Here is a 27,215-nt window from a genome sequence, read left to right on the forward strand (position 1 = left end):
GATTTTCTCTTCAGGTGGCTGTAAAACATATATATTAAAAAAAGGGTATAACGCGTTAATACTTCTCTTTTGCGCCGGTCTTAGTTTTCATAATCAAATATAGAAACAGCCAAACGCAGCACATATCGCACAAATATATGGGTATATTGTATCAGATACACAGTTCTAGACATGAAAATACCCTGAAGGGGGACACATTAGAACAGTAGCGTCTCCATTGCCAGTATCAGCAGTTACCGGTTTCTCGTTAGTCAGGGCAAGCAAGGGTTTAGGAGGGTTGCTATGGGCAGCAGATAAGGCTGACCGTTTCCTCATCATTGACTCCTCTACTGAAGAAAATTTTACTTCCCATGTCAGTCAGTCTCTTGCTCTGTGTTTTCAAACCAAACATAGGGAAGAGGTGAATTCTCATTAAATCTAGATTCAGGATGGAGTTTTTCTAGCCTCTGGGATACAAGTAACAAGATGCTACTATTTCCAACATGCATTAGTGACTAAATTATGCTATTTTAATACTTACTGTCTTTATTTTTAGACAGGCTCTCTGGCGGGACTGATGAGGAAAAGATAAATGTTCAACGTAGATCCTCCAATAACAGCCCAGGAGGCAAGAACGATCATCCAGCTTTTGTTCAAACCACGTGTCTCCTCTTCCACCACAAACTAGCCAGGTAACCCCCACTACTGTCCCCAGGTACCTAAACAGAAGAAACAGAGGTTTGAGCCATGTGATTCTACATCATAACATTGAAAACTGTCTTGGTTTAACGAACTAACAGTCATGGTATGTTGTATTTTGAGTTTACTTCCCCTTTGCACGCAGAAATGTTAGTCTTTCTAGGGCCCCAAACAACACAATCCCCCACCCCGTGGGGCCCCTGGCAAGAATGGCCAAGAACACCCCTTCTATAGATTGGGACAAGACAGGGATGGGGCTGTGCCACTGACTTGAAATCATTTTTTATATATTTTTTATAATAATTTAACAACCATATACCACTGGTCCCACATTTTGCATCTGTATTTTCACACCAGATTTAGCAGTCTGTGCAACATTTTATCCCCATGCTGTCATTCAAATTGTCTCACCAAACAGCTTACATGCATCTCACATACTCACACACTGATGTAGTGTTGTTCTGTTGGGTTTAAATGTTGCACCTTGTGTCCTCCATGTCTTGAATCAAATTGATAGGTTGTAGACACCACAACCCATTGAGGCTGTCTGACATCCAGTGATCTAATCGAAGTGAAAAGAACAAGCTACGGGAATTCCCAAATCAAATCTATTCCTCTTGTCGCTGTAGGCAGCTAGCTACAATGCCTTCAGAAAGTATTTATACCCCTCGACTTTCACATTTTGTTCTATTACAGCTGGAATTCAAAATTAAAAAAAATGCTCACCCTTCTACACCCCATAATGACAAAGCGAAAACATGTTTATTGAAAATGTTTTCACATTTATTGAAAATTAAATGCTGAATGATCTAATTTACATAATTATTCACACACCTGAGCCAATACATATTAGAATCACCTTTGGAAGCGATTACAACTGTGAGTCTTTCTGGGTAAGTCTCTAAGACATGTGACAAACTCATTCCATGGAGGACCAAACGTCTGCAGGTTTTCACTCTTCATTGATTGATGAATTAAGGTCACAGATTAATAAGGAGCTCCCCTCACCTGGTTGTCGAGGACTTAATTGAAAGTAAAAAAACAAAATCCAGCAGGCACTAGGACCTCCATGTGAATGAGCTTGACTCACCTGCTCGAAGAATTTCGCACAGCTGGATTGTACAATATTTACACGTTATTAAAATAATTATTCAGGCTGACAATCATCTGACAAGATGATTGTTGATCAATGTTATTTAAAGTCTTGCCATAGACTTTGCAGCAGATTTAAGTAAAAACTGTAACTCGGCCACTCAATGTCATCTTGATAAGTAACTCGTGTAGATTTGACCTTGTGTTTTAGGTTATTGTCCTTCTGAAAGATGAATTTGTCTCCCAGTGTCTGTTGGAAAGCAGACTGAACCAGGATTTCCTCTGGGATTTTGCCTGTGCTTAACTCTATTCCATTAATTTTTTATTAACATACAAAAAAAACTCTAGTCCTTGCCGGTGGCAAGCATACACATAACATGATGCAGCTACCGCCATGTTTGAAAATATGAAGTGTGGTACTCAGTGATGTATTGGATTTGCCCCAAACATAACACTGTATTTGGGACATAAAGTAAATTTCTTTGCCACATTTTTTGCAGTTTTACTTTAGTGCCTTATTCCAACTCTAATTTATGTTAATATTGTGGAGTAACTTACAATGTTGACCCAATCACAGCAATTATACTCTAACTGTTTTAATGTCACCATTGGCCTCATGTTGAAATCTCTGAGCAGTTTCCTTCCTCTCCAGCAACTGTGTTATGAAGGACTCCTGTCTCTTTGTAGTGACTGGGTATATTGATACACCATCCAGTGTTAATAACTTCACAATTTTTACCCATCTACCAATAGATGAGGTTGTCATTCAAAAAATATGTTAAACATTTTTTTACAGAGTGAGTCCATGCAACTTATGTGACTTAAGCACATTTTAACTCTTGAACTTATTTAGACTTTCCATAACGTGGCTGGTTACTTGACTAGACATTTCAGGTTTTCATTTGTAAAAATGTCTAAAGAACATAATTCCACTTTGACATTATGGGGTATTGTGTAAGTCTGTTACAAAATCTCAATGTAATACATTTTAAATGTAGGCTATAACACAACAAAATGTGGAAAAAGTCAGGGGTGTGAACACTTTCTGAAGGCACGGTATGTAGCTGTGTCAACTAACGTCAGCTGTAGCGAAATTCTGCAGGTAGGCCGACATGTTGGAAAACATGCTCTAAATCCAGTTAGCTAGCTAAAGAAACATGCACGCAATAGCTAGATCTGTTTTATGTAAAACTCGCAGTTACTCACCCAAAAATGTGTTAGTGCAAACTTGTTCTCGATTCACCAGTTAGATAGCTGTCGACATGATGAAAGCTAGCTAGCTAATGTCAACATACCGTTTTGTAGTCCAAACCCGACAAAATATCAATATTTATAAATAATGCATTGCACATAACATGTATGTTTCCGCCAACGTTCAGATACAGTGGTGTGTGCCATAATTTTAAATGTTAGCTTATTGTATTCGTGATTCAATTGTTTTTTTCTCCTCACTCAACATCCGGTAGGCCGGAAATGGTGTCGCGATGCCTGCCTACCTCATCAAAGATGGACAATTGGGTAAAAAAAAAAAAAAGTTCACCCAAAAACTGTGTGCAGCGATAATAAAATTCTCATGAGATGGCAAAATATTCTACGACTAACCCCTATTTTTGTATGCTATGTGCATTCACAAGTGACAAAGAGTCAGAGAGCTATCCCAAGCAATCAGTGAATACATTATCTACATATCCATCATGCTCTCTTGGCAGAGGCTATAACAGACCCTGACTTGTAAAACAACTAACCAAAATCCCAAACTGTCTCTTACCTTAAAACCTACCTCTAACCGTAACCTAATTTAAGTAATTCTGGAGAAAAATAAATGTTTTGCAGATCAGGAGTGTCCTTATAGCCTTTTCCAGCTATCACTTATGGCTGCTGCTATTGCTTTGGTCCCTGAAATACGGAGAACACACAGATTATTACACTTTAGTTGCTACAAAAGAAAGGGAGAGAGTGGAAACAAAACAATATTTTATTCCAAGACCACAGAAATGGCTAGAAAGAACCAACATGTTCTTGTGATATGGCCAATGCTGCTTATACCACATTTTCAGTAAAGCTACTGTAAAAAAAACAAGCTCATTTTCAAAAGACCAACCATCATACAATGTTTGTGGTTATCTGAACCATACAGACTGATTTGATACGGCATATGTAACATGTTCAATGTCATTTGACAAACACACAACTGAAAAATAAAATCAAGGTAAAAAGTAAAATCTAGGCTACTGACAGATTAGTTGTAAATTGAGAAGTAAGATAAGCGTTAAGCTGGTACCTTACAAAAAGGGACCATACCCATAACCCAGAGAAGATGTTTATGTCCGTGGCAGATGCAGAGGGTTCACATTGGGAATGCTTTTTGCACTGTTCATGTCTGTAGTACTGGGAGGGAAGAGGTTAATTGTTGGTATAACAGCTGACCTGGTTTGGTGAAGGAGCTTTTATGCCACATTCACGTGCTAGTCGGAACTAGGAAACACGGACATTTCCGACTTACTAACTGGTTTTTATACACATGCTGTGTTCAACCAGTTAGCAAGTCGGAAATCTCAGAGTTTCCTAGTTCCGACTAGCATGAAAACGCATCCTCAATCACAAAACAGTCATCATCCGAAACCTCAGTTTTTACAGAAACGGCAGACAACCCTGTGCCCCTATCCGGGCCTACTGCCTTGTGGTCGTATACAGTTACATTCGTTGAAGTTTGTATGTTGAACGCCAGCTCCTTGTCACCATTGCTTTGAGGCAAGGAGTATGGGCTGGTCCCCTCCCCTTTTCTGTGACCATTGAGCTGTTTGCCAGACATCAGACCCAGTTCCTGTGCAAAAAAGGATGCCGCCATTGTGCAACGGTGCCTCTCGAGCAGCTTGACAGTTTGGAAGGGCTCCTGACACACTCTACACTTCAAGTATTTTGTTCCAGAAGTCCCTGGAATGGGCTGCTGTGAGACCATATGCATCCCTAGTTGCAGCTCCCCACTGAACGGGTCCGGACACGGCTGACGCTGGACAACCTTCTTTGCATACCCTGCGGGCTGTTTCCTGTTACTCAGCACTGTGGCAGTGGTGAATCTGGTTTCAGGAGTTGCCCGATATGATCCACACTGGTGGTGGCCAGGCTGTGGTGACTTGTTGTTACTGAGCAGGAGAACCCCGCACTGCAGGCAGCCATGGACTTTATTTCTTGCGTGAGTGTTGTGGTGCCATACGAGTAAGTCTTTTGTTGCAAAGCCCAGTTCACAGTAGGCACACCTGTAGGGCTTTGTCCTTCCAAACTTGCGCAGGGTCTCCACCAACACCACTGGCTGGAATTGGTGCCAGAGGTCTGTTGTTGGAGCACTTGGACTAGGTGGAGGCTTTGTGGCTCGTGGAATAGGGGCCGATAGCATCGGAGTCGGTCCAGGCTTAGCCCAGCTTCCCTGCCCCGCCGTCAATACCAGCCTCGAAAGCTGCTCCTTGTACTCTCTCTCCCTCTGATATTGTTCCTTCTTTATGGTGCTATAATTAATTACAGTGTGGCCTGGTTCATGTAACCCACTGTGCTCCATCATATCAACATACATGGAGAACTCTGTTCCACAGGAGCAGATGAAACCAGCCGCAGGACAAAAGTGGTCATGAAATGACGTTTGGTCTGGAAAGACCCTTTCACAACTAAAGCAAAAAGGGGGTCCACCATCACCAAGCTCTCTTTCCCCTTTCATATAGTTCCGCTTTTGCATCTTGACCTGTCCTCGATGTGATGATTCATGTAGAATAGGGTCTCTCTGGAGTGTCTGAGGTAACAGAAAGGATATTATTTTAGAAAGCCTGTTCAACTGTACTGATTAGAAATTATATATCCACGGGGAAGTATTGCATAAAAAGCAGGGCACATAATTCAGCAACATAACATTAGGTAGCTGTATGGCGTGCTAGCCTTTAGACTTACGCTAACTTGTTAAGTAGTGTGATATTGATAAATTCACTATGTAGCTAGCTAACACCTTGGTCGTAAATGACTATGAAACGGCGTCACCCAAAGACCGGCGCTGGCCCAAATTTGGGGGTCTTTGTTTCTTGGACCAGTGGGGTGTTCAAAAGCTTAAACCCAATTTGCAGACGGAAGCTTAATAGTACATAGACACAAGTAATTCCATTTTACATATATACCTAACTATATTGATAGCTAGCTAGCCAGTCAGCCTAGGACATGTTTGTTAGTATAGTTAGCTAACTAGCTAACGTTAGCTATCCATTCCCAATACATAGCTAGCCTAGCTAACGTGAGCAGCATTACCTTACACCGGCGAGTCACTGCTATCCACGTTCATATTACTGCCATCGATCATCTAAAATTCTGACATGTGTAACTTTGCTATAATATTGCTACGTAGCTTTATTCATATTTCATAACCTTATAGGTTGAATTTTGGAACGCATCCGCGGCAACGAGGTGGAAAATACAACTTACTTCGTTTCGTTGGCGGGTAAACTTCCAAATGCAATATAACACTGCCGCCTGTCGGGTTGGAGTATGCAAGTTGATGAATTGAGACAAAGAGGCGAAGCGAGAGGGTTTACTCTGCCCAAAATCTTTCCACAGAACATTCATTATTAATCAAGAGAGGAGTTTTTGTATGAGGTCAGTGGGTGTCGAATTAAATCAAGATAAAAAAAAAAGGAATGGCTGTTTTGATACGTGAGGTTTATTTGATCTAATAGACGTTTCGTAATGCTTAGGTTGTAAAAACGGTACTGATATAAGCGTGACGTACGGGACATCCCGGCAACGACGGAGTCATCCTTAGTGTAATTTGAGACTGTCTATGTTTATTTATGAAGCAAGCATAGCATTGAATACAGGCGGTTGACAGCAACACCCCTAATTGAATATTCAAAATTATATTAAAATGACGAGTTGTAATCCACCAATCCAAAGAATAGGCGGGATCTTGACAGGTCCCTGTTCCACTGTGGACAAAGAATCCCATTGTCAGGGCGGAGACAAGCATCGTGTCATTATATCCAGTATCTCTGGTTGAGTCTGGTAATGAATTAAGGGAAGAGGGGGAGCCTAATACAAACCTAGTTTCACATTCCGTTTCGCAACAAAGAATGTAAATTCGCGAGATCATGATGGTTTGTACAACGCTATGAAGAAAGCAAATATGGGAAAAATGCTCAATTAACATATCTATAACACATGCATTCCTAAAAACTACTTTTTAATGCCTTAATGGCTAACCAGTCGGTGCTTCCTGTGACCCATTTCCGTTTCACCAAATAGTACAAGCCTTTAAAATAAGATTCTGTAAATAGTATAGCCTTTACCGCCTTCTTAATTGGTGGCACAAAAACGGACATTAGCCCCCTAGCGTCGATTGACGCACCGTTGCATTAATCTAAATTAAATTTTTAAAAATCCCCATCACAAATAATTTTAAACAAGTTTGTTTGTTTTTGCATTGGATGCATCTCAATCCACCGCATCCGAGACAACCCATAAACCTGTCTTCTCACAAAAACTTCTGTAGTCTGAACGTTTGACCTAAAAAAAAACTATTATGATCACTCTTTGGAAAGGGGATACTCTCACAAACACCACAGGTGACAAGATTCCGTCTGAAGTTGGTAAGGTTGACGTGCAGTTTGTTTGGTAGCGTTCTAAAAAGGACCACACATGAAAAGCATTTTTTGCTTAAGTGTTCATGCACTAAATAGATTTAACATTCACTAGGTTTCCATCGCATTCTTTACTTGTGTGGCATATTTTCTTTTGTTGACATTTGGACATTTTACCAAGACATTAGCTATTTCCATCAGGCCTGTCATGAGTAAATTACTGCACCAGGTAATTCATACACAATGGTTGGAAACCTGGTTAGTAGTAACAACAATCAAGTCAAATCTTTCATCTATGAATGGGGCTTTATTAAAACAAGGAGCAACACACACTACATGCTATTTCCTATACATTTCTGTTTTGATGGAAGTGCTCAAATATATATACACACACACACACAAGTATGGACATCCCTTCAAATTAGTGGATTTGGCTATTTCAGCCACACCGTTGCTGACAGGTGTATACAATTGAGCATACAGCCATGCAAACTCCATAGAGTAGACAAACATTGGCAGTAGAATGGCCTTACAGAGGAGCTCAGTGACTTTCAACATAGCACCGTCATAGGATGCCACATTTTTCAGTTCGTAAAATGTCTGCCGTTAGAGCTGCCCTGATCAATTGTAAGTGCATTTATTGTGAAGTGGAAACATCGAACTCACAGAACGGAACCGGAGTGCGGAGGGGAGAAGAAAAAAGAAGAAGCCTGTCCTCAGTTGCAACACTCACGACCGAGCTTCCAAAGGCAGTTTGGAACATCAACACAATAACTGTTAGTCGGGAGCGTCATGGAATGGACTTCCATGGCCGAGCAGCCGGACACAAGCCTAAGATCACCATGCGCAATGCCGAGCATCGGCTGGAGTGGTGTAAAGCTCGCCGCCATTGGAGCAATGGAAACATATTCTCTGGTGTGATGAATCAAGCATCACCATCTAGCAGTCCGACAGACGAATCTTGGTTTGGTGGATGCCAGGAGAACGCTACCTGCCCCAATGCATAGTGGCAACTAAAGTTTGGTGGAGGAAGAATAATGGTCTGAGGCTGTTTTTTAATGTTTCGGGCTAGGCCCCTTAGTTCCAAAGAAGGGAAATCCACGCTACAGCACACAATGACATTCTAGACGATTCTGGGCTTCCAACTTTGCGTCAACAGTTTGGTAAGGCCCTTGCCTGTTTCAGTATGACAATGCCCCCGTGCACAAAGCAAGGTCCATACAGAAATGGTTTGTCGACATCGGTGTAGAAGAACTTGACTGGACTGCAGAGCCCTGACCTCAACCCCATTGAACACCTTTGGGATAAATGGGAACGCCGACTGCGAGCCAGGCCTAATCGCCCAACATCAGTGCCCGACCTCACTAATGCTCTTGTGGCTGAATGGAAGCAAGTCCCCTCAGCAATGTTCCAACATCTACACAAAAGCCTTTCCAGAAGGGTGGATTCTGTTATAGCAGCAAAGGGGGGGTGACAAACTTCATATTAATGCCCATGATTTGGGAATGAGGAGTTTGACGAGCAGGTGTGCACATACTTTGTAGTGTATATTCACTTAATTGCTTTCTCCACAATGCACTGACAGCTACCACATTAAGATATAACCATCAACGTTTTGCACAACCTAAAATAGCAGTTGAACAGTAAGTGGTACATTTTAATAATGGTTGAAGAGTTAAAGGGATACTTCAGGATTTTGGCAATAAAGCCCTTAATCTACTTCCCAGAGTCAGATGAACTTGTCGATACCATTTTTATATCTCTGCGTGCAGTTTGAAGGAAGTTGCTAACTAGCATTAGCACAATGACGAAGTCTACGGTAACTACCTCGAACTTCCTTCATAGTGGGGAAGTTGATAAAGGATTTCATTACCAAAATCCCAAAGTATACCCTTAAGAACAAGCTAAAAACATCATTGCATTTTACAGCACAATACAACAGTTTACAACTATGACCATTAAAATAGGTTCAAGTGAGCAAGAAAAGTCTATTGATAAGACGGTGAAAATAGAATCAAAGTAGTATAGTACAATAGTGATTATATATGGTTACACAAGACAAAATTAATCCCTCAAATCACTAACCGATCTTGCAAAAACATTTAGCTAAAATCATTGTTCATACATGTTCTGTTGGATTATGATTTTCAGAGTATTCACTCTCATTGTGTAACCTGCGCTGTGTCTCCAGACAAAATGCAATGGACCTTTCTGCGGTGGTCTTTCAGTGACCGTAGGCTGGGATAGAGGCGCTGGCAGATGAGGCAGCGAAACGAGTTGGTCTGGTCGTGTGTTTGCAGGTGTTTCTGGAGTCCCTCCACAGTGCCAAACCAGCGCACGCACACAGGGCAACGCATGGGCTTGAAGGCAGGCTTGCACATTCCATTTAGCTGGTGAAACTTGAGGCTGAGGCCATTGGGGAAGTCCATGCTGCAGCGGGAACAGTGGTTTGCCTTTGCTGAAATAGCTCCTCTGTCACCTTTACACCGATTCCAGGAGAGGTGCTTGAGCAGCGCGCCACGACTGCAAAAGGTGTTGCTGCATCGTATGCACACACAGCGCGGCTGTGGCTTCCTAGGCTTCCGCAGAGGTTGTTGATTTGGCTGAGGGCGCTGTGCTGGCAGAGTGTGTTGCGGAGGCGCATGTCGCTGCTTTGGCAGGGCCTGCCGACATTGACGCGGCTGCTGTGGAAACCTAAGCAGTAGAGGTGGAGAGCTCTGCTGTTGCATTCCCCCATACATCTGGTGCTGAGGCTGCATGTGCACTTGTAGGTGGACTTCATAGTCTGCCCAGGAACTCAGTGTCTCACCGCATGTGGGGCAGGTATAGGACTCCTGTGCATGCTTTTGCAAATGCTCCAGGAGGAGCCGTGGGCTAGTGAAGCCTGCCCCACACTCACACGTCACTCTCCTGGGGAGAACATTGGGCAATGACATAATACCCCAATTTGCCCCATTATCCCCCAGATTTTTACTACTTTGTGCCACGAGACGTTGTGGTGCCTGGGCTGCTGATAAGCCCTGTTGTAAAAGTCCATTATCATTCTTGGCCACTGTTCTACTTAACTGGCACTTCTTCCTATGAATCAGCATGTTATCTTTGCGGTTAAAGCTCCTCCCACAGACATAGCAATCGAATTGGAATTGACCCTTGTTGACTTTCTGTGCTACCGCCCGGAAGGTAGATTGTGGCAAAAATGATCTATTTCCACACAGTCTTTGATGCTTTTTTAATGTGCACCCTCGACTGTACGTTTTCTGACATCTATAGCAGGGAAAACGTCTAGCACCATCTTTTATGAAATAAGGCACGCCATCCTTTGTGGATTTGACATGACCCTGAGAAATAGGTTCTTGTAGCATTAAATCATCGTCGTCTTCTGCATCTACTGCCTCAATCAGCACGTCAATCTCAGAATCATCTAAAGGCATTGTCCATTCTCCATCTTTACCTTCTTGTTTAAAACTACTTGCTGCGTTGTCTCCTTCACCATCTCCTTGCTGTAGTGTTGCAGATCCTGAATCAATTTCTTCTGGTGTTACATGCGTGGAAACTTTGGGATAGAAGGATGAGAAGCTTTTAGGTGAACCAGACCAGAGCAAATCAGGAAACTGAGGATGTGGCCTTGATTCTGCAGAAATCACCTCCTCCTTTATCTGACGAGTGCTGACATTGCCCACACCGATGGTTTTGGAGATTAGAGGCCTCTGGTTGACGCCTGTGACAGGCTCCCTTGCTTTAATGTTTAACCCAAATGCAGTATTTTTGCACAGGGCAGAGTTGGAGGCATGCTGAGGAGGATGGGGTGGCCCCTGACACTTGTGCACATTGAGATTATACCTACGGGCATAGCTGTGCTTGCACACTTGACAAAAGTAAGGCGTCCGAGCTTTAACACTTTGGAAGATTCTTTGTGGTTGTTGCTTCTTTTGCTTCTGGAATAATGCAGTCTTTTTGATAGAGTGGCATTTACTCCCCACTGAGGTAAGGTGGTGGGGAGCCAGGGGACAGATGTGGTTGTCTGGAAGGGGTGGTTTTCCAATCATCAGTTGTTTACAGTGACGACAACACTTCACTATCTCCTTCCTGTGTAAGGCATGATGCACTGTCAAGCTGTCCAAGTCCTGAAAAACACTTCGGCAGCGGCCACATTGATATCTCCCCTGTGTGGCCCTATTTCTAGAATCAATAAGCTTTTGGCGGGTCTCAAGAACTACTACAGGGCAGAAGGTCTGAGTCAAAGATATGATGCCAGATGGACGGGCTATTGTCTTTGCACCAGAGTTTGTAAGCAGGTGTCTTAACTGGCCAATAGAGGGCCCTGGTGTGGATGCTGCTGTTTGTTTGGATTGTGACACCACCTCCACTGGTATATGCTCTTTTTTGGGGAACACAAGTCTCTTGTGTCTTAATGGGTAGTGTTGAGCAGGTTGATAACGTTTCATGTAAGCATTTGCTATCATCTTCATTATTGTCTCATTTTTAGGTGCGCCGGCATCTTCTGAAGATGCGCCGCTTGTAACAGGACAGTCTGCATCCTCAGGAGTCTCATCCTGGACAGATTGTGGTGAGGGTTCCTGTGCAGTAGAGATGTTCTCAGGTTGGTTAAGCCCATCAGGCTGTAATTCTTGCTCACTTGCGCCTGGAGGGAGGTTGTTCAGCTCTGGAGGTCTGGTTAGGGCAATAAACCCCTTATTTGTATAGACTTCAGGAACAGTGGATGTGCTATTAAGCTGTGGGAGAATTGAACTAGGACTGACAGGAGATAGGGGTGAGGGATGAGAGGGGGGAATGAGGCCCAAAATGGTTTGGCTAAGGGTTGGCTGAGGGGAGACTGGTTGGGCTGGTTCAACCAGACTACATTCGTCTTGGCTCAAATATTTGGCATCAGTCGTCTGGGTCTGCTGCTGGGGGGTTGAGACATGAGATCTTTTATGCTCCAGCATTTCATTAAAGTTCTGAAACTCATCCCCACAATCACAGATAAAAAGAGAGAGAGCCGGGGTCTCAGGTACTGCTTTGCAGCAGTGCTGGTCTTGGAGCTCCTTGTTTGAAAGCACTTCACCACAGTGAGTGCAAAGGCTCTGCTTCTCAGATTGTGGTGGTTGCTTGTCATATTGACCAGCATGAGAAGCTTGGTGCACCAACAAGGATGCCAATCCAGTAAAGGTGGCTGAACAAGCCACACAGCGATACATTTTAGGGGATGAGGTGCTTCCCTGAAGGCCAAGCATTGTGGTACAAGACAGTCACAGTACAAAGGGGGGCTCAGGTGTCCTCAACTGGCTGATCTTGGGTTGTCAGTTTCCTGAAAAATAAAGAAAACACATTTGTCAGGAATATATGATAAAAGTATCCCCTCAAACAATGTAACATGTGAATCTCCAAACAAAATAAAGTTTACAGATAAGGTATATACACTTCATATCTGAAACGATTTACCAAATGACTTAGCCTACATTCTTATTTGTAATTCCATATGCTCAGGCACCTCCACAATTTCAGCAATGATGATATAATATACTGTAGGTACACACCATAACACTTCAGCTACACTGATGTCGTGAGGATACCTGGGCCACCTATTGAGATGAGCCTTCTGTTCAGTAAATCAGGTAATACATAAGGTGAAAATGAGACTGAGTACAACTTTAATTTCAAGTTATTAATAGATGTGATTCATGTATAAATACTGGATCAGTGGTGTAGGACGACGCACCCCTGCGAGGCTCCCCTGCAAAAATGTTTAGAATTACAGGAAAATGGCTTCTAAAACAACAAAATTCTCTGCCTCAAGGCAAAATGTGTAGAATAGCATGAGAAGATAAAACAAATTCTCTGTGTAACGGATGTGAAATGGCTAGCTAGTCAGCGGTGGTGCGCGCTAATAGCGTTTCAATCGGTGACGTCACTTGCTCTGAGACCTTGAAGTAGTGGTTCCCCTTGCTCTGCAAGGGCCGTGGCTTTTGTGGAGAGATGGGTAACGATGCTTTGTGGGTGACTTGTCTGTGTGCAGAGGGTCCCTGGTTCGAGCCCGGGTATTGGCGAGGGGATGGTCAAAAGTTATACTGTTACATTGGTGCCGTGACCTGGATCACTGGTTGCTGCGGAAAATGAGGAGGTCAAAAGGGAGGTGAGTGTAACAGATGTGAAATGGCTAGCTAATTAGCGGTGGTGCGCGATAATAGAGTTTCAAATCGGTGACGTCACTTGTTCTGAGACCTTGAAGTAGTGGTTCCCCTTGCTCTGATTGTGGTGGTTGCTTGTCATATTGAACAGAATGAGAAGCTTGGTGCACCAACAAGGATGCCAATCCAGTAAAGGTGGCTGAACAAGCCACACAGCGATACATTTTAGGGGATGAGGTACTTCCCTGAAGGCCAAGCATTGTGGTACAAGACAGTCACAGACGGTACAGTCTGCCCGTATTATTCCCGGAATAATTCCCGGGAATTTTGCTTAAATTCATCCCAAAAAATGTGTTAATAACAGTGAACCTTTTTGTGGGATACACATAAGACAATTCTAGGTCTTGTGGCATATTTTGGTTAAACTATCCCCAATTCAATGGAATTGAATTGCATGCAAACCTCTGCATGCATAGTGCATTCTTCCATCACATGTACAGCTGATTCTCAAGATCTTGCACGCTAATGAGATGCTATTGAGCCCACACTACTATACTTTCTGAGCCAAGGACTACAAGCTTTCTGGTAAGTTTTGATTACAATACCAGGTGGGGCGAAAATATTTTATATGGCATAAAAATAATAATAATGTACGCTCGTAAATAGTAGCCTACAACAAAGTGTGTTTAAATCATTTCTAACTTGTTAACAACTTCTGCTAGTTAGTTTTTGCTACCATGTGGGTTTTAGCTTGCTTGAGCCTGCTAACTTGTTTCCATACACATTTCATTTTAAAACATTTATCTTACGAAGGAGTTGTTTAATCAAACTGCAAAACTATTTATCTATACATGGAATTGTATTTTTTTTTTACTCATTTCTTTCTAATCTTTACAGGGAAATGCCTTGGGCACAATCTGATATGTGGATACATTTCACTGCAGCGAATGTAGAAGGAAAAGCTGTGTACATTTGCAAAAACTGTGCCAAATCATGCGTGAAGAATGCAATAAAAGACAGTCATCTGGCCAAGTGCATAAAGTTCCCTCAGAGCTCTGACAAAAGACCCTCTACTTCTATTTGGGGTCAAAATGATGAGACAGATAGCAACAGCTTATGGATATCAGAAGTACTTTTTGACTCAATGGAGGAACGCAGTCAGAGAAATGCTGATGAATGTCTTGCTCGAGCTATGTATGCAACTGGTTCACCTCTGATGCTCACAGGTAATGTGTATTGGAAGAGATTTCTGAACGTTCTTCACCCAGCATACACCGCTGCAACCAGACATGCTTTATCTACTCATTTGCTTGATGCCAAGTTCAAGTGAAGGTCAAGAAAATTAAAGGAATAATTAACTACATCTACACCCCTCAACCAGTATTCTACAACAGCACAGACACAGGGGACAACATACACACCAATCTCTACATTGCAGATGAGTTGAAGGCAGTCATCAACGATCTTGGACCACAGAAGGTATTTGCACTGGTGACAGACAATGCTGCAAACATGAAGGCAGCTTGGACTAAAGTGGAGGTGTCCTACCCTCACATCACACCCATTGGCTGTGCTGCTCCTGCACTGAATCTGCTCCTCAAGGGTATCATTGCACTGAAAACAATGGATGCACTCTACAAGAGAGACAAGGAAATGGTTAGGTATGTGAAGGGTCAAGTTATTGCATGAATCTACCTCACGAAGCAAAGTAGGAAAAATAAGAGCACCACATTGATGCTGCTCAGCAACACCTGTTGGGGTGGTGTTGTCATCATGTTTGACAGTCTCCTGGAGGGGAGGGAGTCTCTCCAACAAATGGCCATATCAGTCTGCCGATATGTACAGCCCCATCAAGAGTATTCTCTTGGCTTATGCATTTGGGAGAGAGTGGTAAGCAGCCTGAAACCTATAGCAGTAGCCATTGCACAGATTGAGGGAAACAATGCCATCCTTTCTGATGTTCAGACTGCTTGCAGATGTAAGCGAAGAAATCCGTACTGCCCTGCCCACTTCACTGTTGCTCCAAGCAGAGGAAACTGTAGTTCTGAAATGCATCAAAAAGGGTGAAGACTTCTGCCTGAAGCCCATACATGCTGTAGTGTACATGTTGGACCTCAAGTATGCTGGCAAGAGTATCCTGTCTGGTGCAGAGATCAACAAGGCCTTTGGTGTCATCACTACTGTGTCTCGCCACGTTGGCCTGGATGAGGGCAAGGTTCTTGGCAGTCTGGCACAGGACACTTCTAAGTAAGGCCTTTGGGATGGATATCCAATATGGCAGTCGTGCCAACATCTCATCAGCCACCTGGTGGAAGGGACTTTGTGGATCTGAGGCACTTTCCCCTGTTGCCTCGATCATGCTCCAAATCCCAACATCAGCCGCCTCAGAGCGCAACTGGTCTTGTTTGGAAACAGACACAAAAGCAGGCAACAGGCTGACCAATACAAGGGTTGAAAAATTGGTGGCCATCCGGGCAAATTTTAGGCTTTTAGAGCCTGACAACGAGCCATCCTCAACAAGGTTGGAAAGTGACAGTGAAGATGAGGCCCGAGTCTGATGTTCAAGAGGTGGACATTGAGGAGGTCCAGGGAGAAGACATGGAAGCCTGAGAGGAAGACAACCAAAGCTTTACTTTCTAGACCATTTTACAGACGTATGTTGAAAACGTTTTTGGGAGATGCGATGGATCATTTGGGATCATTCAATATTCCCTTTCTTTTGTTGTTCAGTGAAATCATCCCATGTGATTAGTCAACTCATTTTATTAAAGTTCATTTCGTCACTAAATTGTTGTTTTTTTCTATTTGAAGGATTTAATCATTTGCAATTATGTCTACCTATAATAAGATAAAATATTAACATTTCTGTCTCTATATGCTATGGTAAATATATCCAATGCAAAAAACATTAATTTGCATATATTTCCGTTTATTCCCATATATTCCGGTTAATTCCCACGGAAAGTTTCCACCTCTGAATATACCCCAAAATGTGCAACCCTGCATACTGACCAGACATGGCATCCATTGAGCACGTTTGGGATGCTTTGGACCGACAGCATGTTCCAGTTGCCACCAAAATCCAGCATTTCGCACAGCCATTGAAGAGGAGAGGGACAGACTTCCACAATCAACAGCTTGATCAACTCCATGCCAAGGAGATGTGTCTCGCTGCATAAGGCAAATGGTCACACCAGATACTGACTGGTTTTCTTATCCACGGCCTACTTTTTTTTTTTTAAAGGTATCTGTTACTAACTGATGCATATCTATATTCCCAGTCATGTGAAATCCATAGATTTGGGCGGTAGGGCATAATGAATTAAATTAAATTGACTGATCCTAATATGAACGGCGACTCAGTAAAATCTTTTTAATTGTTGCATGTTGCATTTGTATTTTTATTCAGTGTACACCTAACTCTTCTTACAGTTCCACTGGATGATATAAATAAATGTTTTTTTTTTGTAACTATCGTGGCATCGTGTCATGTGATATAGGTGGCTTATTGATAACGGTTTCCTATATACTATTGGCTGTGATTGCAACTCTCCAATGTGAATAGTTGGCAATGTTAAGTTTCCAAGTGCTACTGAAAAGTCTTAAGTGAAATGCACTAATTGCACATGATACACATCATTACTCTACTGTAATCTATCAATCCATTCCAAATCTTTATACAATACATGACACAGAGGGCGGCATATGTTGACCTTGCCTAGGGCGGCAACAGAACTGCTAGAACGATGCTTGACTAACACAATTTGCCTCCAATTTATCTGCATGAGCAGCAAAACGTAACCTGCTTAAATTCAACAGCTGCTGTTGCAAAGTCAAAACTGTCCAACTCTTTGGAGCAACTTGCGATGCTCATCAGCCTCGTTACTTTGTCTTTAAGAAGGCGCGATCTTGAGGTAAATCTTTGTTCATATCCTTTGCTAGTTAGTGAGTTATTAGCCCAGTTATAGATCATTTGCAGTCAGCAAAAGGGGATTGACTACTTCTTACAAGAGCACAACATGTGTGCATGTCTAGCCATCTTAGAAAAGTGATTTGGTAAAGAGCTTTTTTTGTTTTCAAAAAGGAGAGTCGTATTTTCAGACAGGCTAAGTAGCCAATAGACAGAGGGAAGCATGTTTGATTCGCATAAAAAAAAGTTATGGGAATAATGATGCATTTTATTTTGTACAGTAGTTTCTTACGTCAAACAACAGTTTCAGTCACCTCTTTGTCTGATGGACAAGTGGATAAACAGGTTAATGTTACGCCCTGCATGTTTTTTTTTGTGTTGTTTTTTTTTACAAAGGTCTCATGGAATGCAGGCCTACATTGAACACCACACATTGGCTGCTACTGTTGGCTGAATGAGAACAGCTATTTCCATCTAAAATGTTAAGAGATGCATTTTCTCCATTATTTTTGATGGTAGGCTACATTATCAAATAGCCACAGTAGCCTACCTGACCACTTAACTTTAATTTAAAGGGGGTACAGCCTCAGTGTTCACAGTAAACACGCTCCAGATGTTGCACATTATTTTCACAACGTTCAAGTTGGCGCTCTGCAGACCTGAAATTTGCTCAGTGACAAAACAACATGAGGTAACATTGCTTATGAGAACCTCACGTTTTATTTTGCGTGAGTAAAAATAGAAACACAAACCCGACACCATTTGCCAAGCAGCTTGAGGATATATTAGCCTATAAAGTACATTTGCCTTTGACGTTTGAGCACATCGACTGGTATTTACATCAATTAATAAAAAGCATTATTAATACCCTCTTAACACCTGATATCCACCTAGCACATTGGGGGCGATAAAACAACATTTGCAGATGCGCGAGACAATTTCATGAATATTCACGAGTAATCGACAATGCGTGACATCACTCTGAGCCCTTATCAAAACCGAAAACATGGCAGACAATTTCTTGCCTTGGATCTGAAACCAACAGTAACCACCAATTTCAATGAATGTTAACATAAAATGTAAATATGAATCCACGCCCAACAACGAGGAGGGCTAGCAATGGTGTTTATTCATATCATCTGTTTTCGTCTAAAACTGCTCAGTTAGCTAACGAAGTGCTAATTTGCAACGCCAGTTAGCTAGACTCGGGAGCTAATGGGGACGGGCTTCAGGAGCCAGCGGGTTAGATTAGTTCCCACCAGTGTTGGCTGGTGGGAGGAGCTATAGCAGGACATGCCCATTGTATTGGCTGAAATGGAATCAATGGAACGGAGTCAAACATGGTTTCCATCCCGGAGTCGACTCTTCACTGTTGACGTTGAGACTGGTGTTTTGTGGGTACTATTTAATGAAGCTGCCAGTTGAGGACTTGTGAGGTGTCTGTTTCTCAAACTAGACACTAATGTACTTGTCCTCTTGCTCAGTTGTGCACCGTGGCCTCCCACTCCTCTTTCTATTCTGGTTAGAGCCAGTTTGCACTGGTCTGTGAACGGAGTTGTACAAGATCTTCAGTTTCTTGGCAATGTCTCGCATGGAATAGCCATAATTTCTCAGAACAAGAGTAGACTGATGAGTTTCAGAGGAAAGTTATTTGTTTCTGGCCATTTTGAGCCTGTAATCGAACCCACAAATGCGGATGCTTCAGATACTCAACTAGTCTAAAGAAGGCCAGTTTTATTGCTGCTTTAATCAGCACCACAGCTTTCAGCTGTGCTAACATAATTGCAAAAGGGTTTTCTAATGATCAATTAGCCTTTTACAATTATAAACTTGGTTTAGCTAACACAACGTGCCATTGGAACACAGGAGTGATGGTTGCTGATAATGGGCCTATGTAGATATTCCATTAAAAATCTGCTGATTCAAGCTACAATAGTCATTAACCTCTTGATACTCCCCACCCCGGATCCGGGATCATGAATAAAGCCTCAGGCTCATTAGCATAATGCAACGTTAACGATTTCTGAAGATCGCAAATAAAATGAAAATAATGCGCCTGCTCTCAAGCTTAGCCTTTTCTTAACAACACTGTCATCTCAGATTTTCAAAATATGCTTTTGAACCATAGCAAATCAATCATTTGTGTAAGAGTATTGCAAGCTAGCTTAGCATTTTGCGTAGCATTTAGCACGCAACATTTTCACAAAAACCAGATAACCAAATAAATAAAATAATTTACCTTTGAAGAGCTTCGGATGTTTTCAATGAGGAGACTCTCAGTTACATAGCAAATGTTCAGTTTTTCCTGAAAGAATCTTTGTGTAGGAGAAATCGCTCCGTTTTGTACATCACATTTGGCTACCGAAACGAACCGAAAATTCAGTCACCAAAACGTCAAACTTTTTCCGAATTAACTCCATAATATCAACCGAAACATGGCAAACGTTGTTTAGAATCAATCCTCAAGGTGTTTTTTCACATATCTCTTCATTGATATGCAGTTCGTGGAAGCCTCAGAATCGCATGGAAAAATACCAGCAGCTGAAAATGACGCACCAATTTCAACGGAGGACACCGGGCAGACACCTGGAAAATGTAGTCTCTTATGGTCAATCTTCCAATGATATGCCTACAAATACGTCACACTGCTGCAGACACCTTGGGGAAACGACAGAAAGGGCAGGCTCATTCCTCTCGCATTCACAGCCATATAAGGAGACAATGGAAAACGGAGCCTCAAAAATCCTGCTGATTTCCTGGTTGCCGTTTCATCTTGGTTTTGCCTGTAGCTCCCGTTCTAGGGCACCCACAGACAATATCTTTGCAGTTCTGGAAAATTCAGAGTGTTTTCTTTCCAAAGCTATCAATTATATGCATAGTCGAGCATCTTTTTGTGACAAAATATCTTGTTTAAAACGGGAACGTTTTTCATCCAAAAATGAAATTGCGCTCCCAGAGTTTCAAGAGGTTAACAATGTCTACACTATTTCTGATCATGTGATATTTTAATGGACAAAAATGAGCTTTTCTTTCAAAACAAGAACATTTCTAAGTGACCCCGAACTTTTGAACGTTAGTGTAAATGGACAAAAATAAAATATAAATTGTCGGCCAAATTGCTTAAACGGAACCCAAACCGGCTGCGCGCGTGCGCCACCGTGCATACATTTACTTCCGGCGCCGACAGACATGGCCACCTCGCTTCACATTCCTAGGAAGCTATGCAGTTTTGTTTTTTTACGCGTTATTTCTTACATTGGTACCAACGGTAATCTCAGGTTTCATTACATACAGTCGGGAAGAACTACTGAATATAAGAGCAACGTCAACTCACCATCAGTACGACCAGGAATATGACTTTCCAGAAGCGGATCCTGTGTTCTGCCTTCCACCCAGGACAACGGAATGGATCCCAGCCTGCGACCCTAAACAAAGACGCCGTAATAGAGGGAAACGTACCGGTCTGCTGGTCAGGCTCCCGAGACGGGCACATCACGCACCACTCCCTAGCATACTACTCACCCATGTCCAGTCTCTTGACAACAAGGTTGATGAAATCCGAGCAAGGGTAGCATTCCAGAGAGACATCAGACTAACGTTCTTTGCTTCACGGAAACATGGCTCACTCGAGAAACGCTAACGGAATTGGTGCAGCCAGCTGGTTTCTTCACGCATCGCGCCGATCTTTCTGGTAAGAAGAGGGGCGGGGGCGTATACCTTATGATTAACGAGACGTGGTGTGACCACAACATACAGGAACTCCTTCTGTTCACCTGACTTAGAATTCCTCACAATCAAATGTCGTCCACATTATCTTCCAAGGGAATTCTCTTCGATTATAATCACAGCCGTATATATTCCCCCCCAACCAGACACATCGATGGCCCTGAACAAACTTTGACTCTTTGCAAACTGGAAACCACATATCCTGAGGCTGCATTCATTGTAGCTAGGGATATTAACAAAGCTAATCTGAAAACAAGACTCCCTAAATTGTATCAGCATATCGATTGAGCAACCAGGACTGGTAAAACCTTGGACCATTGCTATTCTAACTTCTGCAACGCATATAAGGCCTTCCCCCGTCCTCCTTTCGGAAAAGCTGACCACGACTCCATTTTGTTGCTTCCTGCCTACAGACAGAAACTAAAACAAGAAGCTCCCACGCTCAGGTCTGTTCAACGCTGGTCCGACCAATCTGATTCCACGCTTCAAGACTGCTTTGATCACGCGGATTGGGATATGTTCCGCATTGCGTCCAACAATTGACGAATACGCTGATTCGGTGAGCGAGTTCATTAGAAAGTGCATTGATGATGTCGTTCCCATAGCAACGATTAAAACATTCCCAAACCAGAAACCGTGGATTGATGGCAGCATTCGCGTGAAACAAAGCGAGAACCACTGCTTTTAACCAGGAAAAGGTGACCGGAAACATGACCGAATAGAAACTGTGTAGCTATTCCCTCCGCAAGGCAATCAAACAAGCTAAGCGTCAGTAGAGACAAAGTAGAGTCACAATTCAACGGCTCAGACACAAGAGGTATGTGGCAGGGTCTACAGTCAATCATGGATTACAAAAAGAAAACCAGCCTCGTCACGGACCAGGATGTCTTGCTCCCAGGCAGACTAAATAACATTTTTGCCCGCTTTGAGGACAATACAGTGCCACTGACACGGCCCGCAACCAAAACCTGCGGACTCTCCTTCACTGCAGCCAACGTGAGGAAAACATTTAAACGTGCTAACCCTCGCAAGGCTGCAGACCCAGACGGCATCCCCAGCCACGTCCTCAGAGCACGCGCAGACCAGCTGGCTGGTGTGTTTACGGACATATTCAATCAATCCTTATCCCAGTCTGCTGTTCCAACATGCTTCAAGAGGGCCATCATTGTTCCTGTTCCCAAGAAAGCTAAGGTAACTGAGCTAAACGACTACCGCCCCGTAGCACTCACTTCCGTCATCATGAAGTGCTTTGAGAGACTAGTCAAGGACCATATCACCTCCACCCTACCTGACACCCTCGACCCACTCCAATTTGCTTACCGCCCAAATAGGTCCACAGACGACGCAATCTCAACCACACTGCCCTAACCCATCTGGACAAGAGGAATACCTATGTGAGAATGCTGTTCATCGACTACAGCTCGGCATTTAACACCATAGTACCCTCCAAACTCGTCATCAAGCTCGAGACCCTGGGTCTCGACCCCGCCATGTGCAAATGGGTACTGGACTTCCTGACGGGCCGCCCTTGGGTGGTGTGGGTAGGTAACAACTTCTCCACCCCTCTGATCCTCAACACTGGGGCCCCACAAGGGTGCATTCTGAACCCTCTCCTGTACTCCCTGTTCACCCATGACTGCGTGGCCATGCACGCCTCCAATTCGATCATCAGGTTTGAGTACAACACTGCAGTGGTAGGCTTGATTACCAACAATGACGAGACGGCCTACAGGGAGGAGGTGAGGGCCCTCGGAGTGTGGTGTCAGGAAAAAACCTCCCACTCAACGTCAACAAAACAAAGGAGATGATTGTGGACTTCAGGAAACAGCAGAGGGAGCACCCCCCTATCCACATCAATGGGACAGTAGTGGAGAGGGTAGTAAGTTAAGTTCCTCGGCGTACACATCACAGACAAACTGAATTGATCCACCCACACAGACAGCGTCGTGAAGAAGGCGCAGCAGCGCATCTTCAACCTCAGGAGGCTGAAGAAATTTGGCTTGTCACCAAAAGCACTCACAAACTTCTACAGATGCACAATCGAGAGGATCCTGTCGGGCTGTATCACCGCCTGGTACGGCAACTGCTCCGCCCACAAACGTAAGGCTCTCCAGAGGGTAGTGAGGTCTGCACAATGCATCACCGGGGGCAAACTACCTGCCTAACCACCTACACCACCCGATGTCACAGGAAGGCCAGAGATCATCAAGGACAACACCCACCCGAGCCACTGCCTATTCACCCCGCTATCATCCAGAAGGCGAGATCAGTACAGGTGCATCAAAGCAGGGGCCGAGAGACTGAATAACAACTTTATCTCAAGGCCATCAGACTGTTAAACAGCCACCACTGACATTTAGTGGCTGCTGCCAACACACGGACTCAACTCCAGCCACTTTAATAATGGGAATTGATGGCAAATATATCACTAGCCACTTTAAACAATGCTATTTAATATCATGTTTACATACCCTACATTACTCATGTCATATGTATATACTGTACACTATATAATCTACTGCATCTTTATGTAATACATGCATCACTAGCCACTTTAAACTATGCCACTTTGTTTACATACCCTACATTACTCATCTCATATGTATATACTGTACTCGATACCATCTACTGCATCTTGCCTATGCCATTCTGTACCAACACTCATTCATATATCTTTATGTACATATTCTTTATCCCTTTACACTTGTGTGTATAAATTGTAGTTTTGGAATTGTTAGAGGTTAGATTACTCGTTGGTTATTACTGTATTGTCGGAACTAGAAGCCCAAGCATTTCGCTACACTCGCAGTAACATCTGCTAACCATGTGTATGTGACAAATATATTTGATTTGATTTATTTTGTCCCCCTACACCAAATGCGATCACAACACGTTGTTTAAAAAAAATCAAAACAAACTCTGAACCAATGACATTAATTTGGGAACAGGTCGAAAAGCATTAAACATGTATGGCATTTTAGCTAGTTAGCTTGCACGTGCTAGCTAATTTGTCCTATTTAGTTTGCTTGCACTTGCTCGCTCATTTGTCCTGGGATATAAACATTGAGTTGTTATTTTACCTGAAAAGCACAAGGTCCTCTACTCCGACAATTACTCCACACATAAAACGAAACATTTCTAGTCATCTCTCCTCCTTCCAGGCTTCTTTATGCATAAGTCAAGAAAAACGCTGGGCCCCGATAAAGAAATAAACCACATGCATCGGATTTACTGCACATCAACACGTGTTCCTTGCATCACACAATCTTGTAAAATGTATTGACTATCCTAAAATTATCAACTTTCACCTGACAAGAGCGCGCTAAAATAAAATAAAAAAGCATGCATGATTTCAATCACATTTGTTGTTGTTGCAAAACAGCGCTCCACGCCATATTGGTGGGGTATCTATCGCTTTATAATGATCCATGACATGTCTAATGAACGTTTGCTAATTAGATAAGCGTTTGGAAAAGTACATGTTGTACCTAACAATCAAACTAAGCTTTTGGTCGTGAAATTCAATTCGACGATGGAAGACGTAACGTTAGCCAGCTAATGTTAGCCATACAATCAACCATTACATTAGCTAACTAGTTCCAAAAATGAGCGACCAAACGAATGCTTTTAAACTACAGCTAGCTAACAAAAACGTCTATGTGCCGTGTGTAGTTGATAACAAAATTACCTAGCAAAAAAACAAACAAACATGCATTGATGATGTCCAAGAAAGCGTCAGTGAACAAAAGCCAGCTAGCTTGCCAACTAGCTAGCCTGGCTAACAACACACTATAATGTGATTAGTTAATGTTACTCCAACATCGTTCAATACAATAATTCCAGATAATTGTGAAAGTTTAGCTTATTATGCATAACAGGTCAAATTAACATATTGGGAAAATAGTAACGTTAGAAAGCACAATTTAGGTATGTCATTCTGAAACGTCCTCGTCGTTCAATGACAACGATAATATATTTAGTAAACTTACCATCAGTAATTTTGTTTATTACAGTATTTTGTGTCATCCAGGGCTACTTTCGTTCAATAGCGATTCATTTGAATATTTTAGACGTATTATTTGTAGCCACGATGCTGTTCGGATCGTGCATTCGGTTGATGTGTGCTGCTGCACAGCAGTAGCAAAGGGGGGTACGTTCCAGGTGGTCTCCATCACCAGTCGCGCCCACGTTACTTGTCGTCTTTGTGGCTCATTGACTCGTCAAATCTGATATTCTGCGCAGCGTGGCTGTTAACAACGGACTGGAACGTAACCAATCACTCTTGGGGGAGTTTTTTCTAAATCCTCCCAAAGAACTGGGCAGCAGACTGCTGTAATCTTAGAACATTCTGCCAACTATAGACTCGGAATCAGAGGGATAAACCCAAACTCATAATGGGATACTGATGATTACTGTAAATAATTATTCAGACCAAAAACGTCGTTTAATGTACATTTCTATATTATAACTTTGTTCTATAGCCTACTTTTTGTACTTCAATTTGATGCCGACTCAAATCAATAATGCACCGATAAATGTAGTCCATGCACATTATACCGTTGAAACTGATGCGCTTTATATTCATTATTGAGATGTGTTTTAACTGCCATTTAAAATAGACAAGATATGAAGGATATTGTTCTCTGCTCAATGTAGGTCTGAATGGTTATTTCTTTTAACCTTTATTTTACTAGGCAAGTCAATTCAGAACAAATTCTTATTTTCAATGACGGCCTAGGAACAGTGGGTTAACTGCCTGTTCAGGGGCAGAACGACAGATTTTGTACCTTGTCAGCTCGGGGATTTGAATTTGCAACATTTCGGTTAATAGTCCAATGCTCTAACCACTAGGCTACACTGCAGCCTCTGCCAATGCAACGGAAGCTGTATCCCACCTGTTAAGCAGATGGGGTCTACTTTTCTGGTCTTTATTTGATTATGATTTCTCTCCCGTCAGAATACATGTATACAATACAGGAATACAGTACCAGTTAAAAGTTTGGACCCATCTACTCATTCAAGGTTTTTTCTTTCTTTATTACTATTTTACACATTGCAGAATAATAGTGAAGACATCACAAGTATGAAATAACACATATTGAATCATGTAGTAACCAAAAATGTGTTAAACAAATCAAAATATATTTGAGATTCTTCAAAGTAGCCATCCTATGCCTTGATGACAGTTTTGCACTCTTGGCATTCTCTCAACCAGCTTCATGAGGTAGTCACCTGGAATGCATTTGAATTATCAGGTATGCCTTGTTAAAAGTTAATTTGTGGAATTTATTTCATTATTAATGCATTTGAGCTAAGCAGTTGTGTTGTGACAAGGTAGGATTGGTATACAGAAGATAGCCCTATTTAGTAAAATACCAAGTCCATATTATGGCCAGAACAGCTCAAATAAGCAAAGAGAAACGACAGTCCATCATTACTTTAAGACATGAAGGTCAGTCAATCCAGAAAATGTCAAGTACTTTGAAAGTGTCTTCAAGTGCAGTCGCAAAAACCATCAAGCGCTATGATGAAACTGGCTCTCATGAGGACCACCATAGGAAAGGAAGACCCAGAGTTACCTTTTCTGCAGAGGATAAGTTCATTACAGTTAACTGCACCTCAGATTACAGCCCAAATAAATACTTCACAGAGTTCAAGTAACAGACACATCTCAACATCAACTGTTAAGAGGAGACTGCGTGAATCAGGCCTTCATGGTCGAATTGCTGCAAAGATACCACTACTAAAGGACACCAATAAGAAGAGACTTGCTTGAGCCAAGAAACACAAGCAATGGACATTAGACTGGTGTAAATCTGTCCTTCGGTCTGATGAGTCCTTTTTTGAGATTTTTGGTTCCAACCACTGTTTTATTTGATTTATTTAACCTTTATTTAACCAGGAAGGGCTCATTGAGATTTAAAATCTATTTTTCAAGAGCGTCCTCGCCAAGATGGCAGCACCAAGTCATTACAAAAATTACAAACATGAAAAACTACAAGTAATCTAGTAAAAACCATAGAATTCACAAGAGTATAACAAAATCACAAACAGCAAATTAAAAACATTGAC

General features: G+C 42.4%; 2 protein-coding genes and 1 long non-coding RNA gene across 9 annotated transcripts; all 3 read right to left on the minus strand.

Annotated features, from left to right (window-relative positions):
- LOC135535022 (uncharacterized) lies at positions 1-3,241 on the minus strand. Of its 4 annotated transcripts, none has more exons than XR_010454792.1 (4): positions 2,977-3,241; positions 1,121-1,240; positions 238-698; positions 1-18 (listed from the first exon to the last, which is right to left on the minus strand). It is a non-coding gene; the product is annotated as an uncharacterized LOC135535022 (long non-coding RNA). The 4 variants fall into 4 exon arrangements; XR_010454793.1 differs by lacking the exon at positions 1-18 and having other exon boundaries at positions 25-370; positions 521-698; XR_010454791.1 differs by lacking the exon at positions 1-18 and having other exon boundaries at positions 25-698.
- A 488-nt stretch (positions 3,242-3,729) lies between these two features.
- Positions 3,730-6,336, minus strand: LOC135535019 (histone-lysine N-methyltransferase PRDM9-like). Of its 2 annotated transcripts, none has more exons than XM_064961761.1 (2): positions 6,229-6,336; positions 3,730-5,551 (listed from the first exon to the last, which is right to left on the minus strand). In XM_064961761.1, the coding sequence occupies exon 2, from the start codon at positions 5,495-5,497 to the stop codon at positions 4,346-4,348; it is 1,152 nt and encodes a 383-aa protein (XP_064817833.1). In that variant the 5' UTR covers positions 5,498-5,551; positions 6,229-6,336; the 3' UTR covers positions 3,730-4,345. The 2 variants fall into 2 exon arrangements, with proteins under 2 accessions (XP_064817833.1, XP_064817834.1); XM_064961762.1 differs by lacking the exon at positions 6,229-6,336 and adding an exon at positions 6,055-6,222.
- A 1,336-nt stretch (positions 6,337-7,672) lies between these two features.
- LOC135535020 (uncharacterized) lies at positions 7,673-25,289 on the minus strand. 3 transcript variants are annotated; one of them, XM_064961764.1, is made up of 3 exons: positions 25,133-25,289; positions 14,929-15,141; positions 7,673-12,687 (listed from the first exon to the last, which is right to left on the minus strand). In XM_064961764.1, the coding sequence occupies exon 3, from the start codon at positions 12,611-12,613 to the stop codon at positions 9,542-9,544; it is 3,072 nt and encodes a 1,023-aa protein (XP_064817836.1). In that variant the 5' UTR covers positions 12,614-12,687; positions 14,929-15,141; positions 25,133-25,289; the 3' UTR covers positions 7,673-9,541. The 3 variants fall into 3 exon arrangements, with proteins under 3 accessions (XP_064817836.1, XP_064817837.1, XP_064817835.1); XM_064961765.1 differs by lacking the exons at positions 14,929-15,141; positions 25,133-25,289 and adding exons at positions 20,752-20,842; positions 20,940-21,923; XM_064961763.1 differs by lacking the exon at positions 14,929-15,141.
- Between the last annotated feature and the right edge of the window lie 1,926 nt (positions 25,290-27,215).

This window comes from Oncorhynchus masou, unplaced genomic scaffold (assembly GCF_036934945.1).
Source record: "Oncorhynchus masou masou isolate Uvic2021 unplaced genomic scaffold, UVic_Omas_1.1 unplaced_scaffold_4328, whole genome shotgun sequence".
NCBI lineage: Eukaryota > Metazoa > Chordata > Actinopteri > Salmoniformes > Salmonidae > Oncorhynchus > Oncorhynchus masou.

What these genes read in the sequence shown, in the direction of transcription:
- LOC135535020 (XM_064961763.1), bottom strand. Translation starts at nt 12,613, where the DNA reads ATGCTTGGCCTTCAGGGAAGCACCTCATCCCCTAAAATGTATCGCTGT.
- LOC135535019 (XM_064961761.1), bottom strand. Translation starts at nt 5,497, where the DNA reads ATGCAAAAGCGGAACTATATGAAAGGGGAAAGAGAGCTTGGTGATGGT.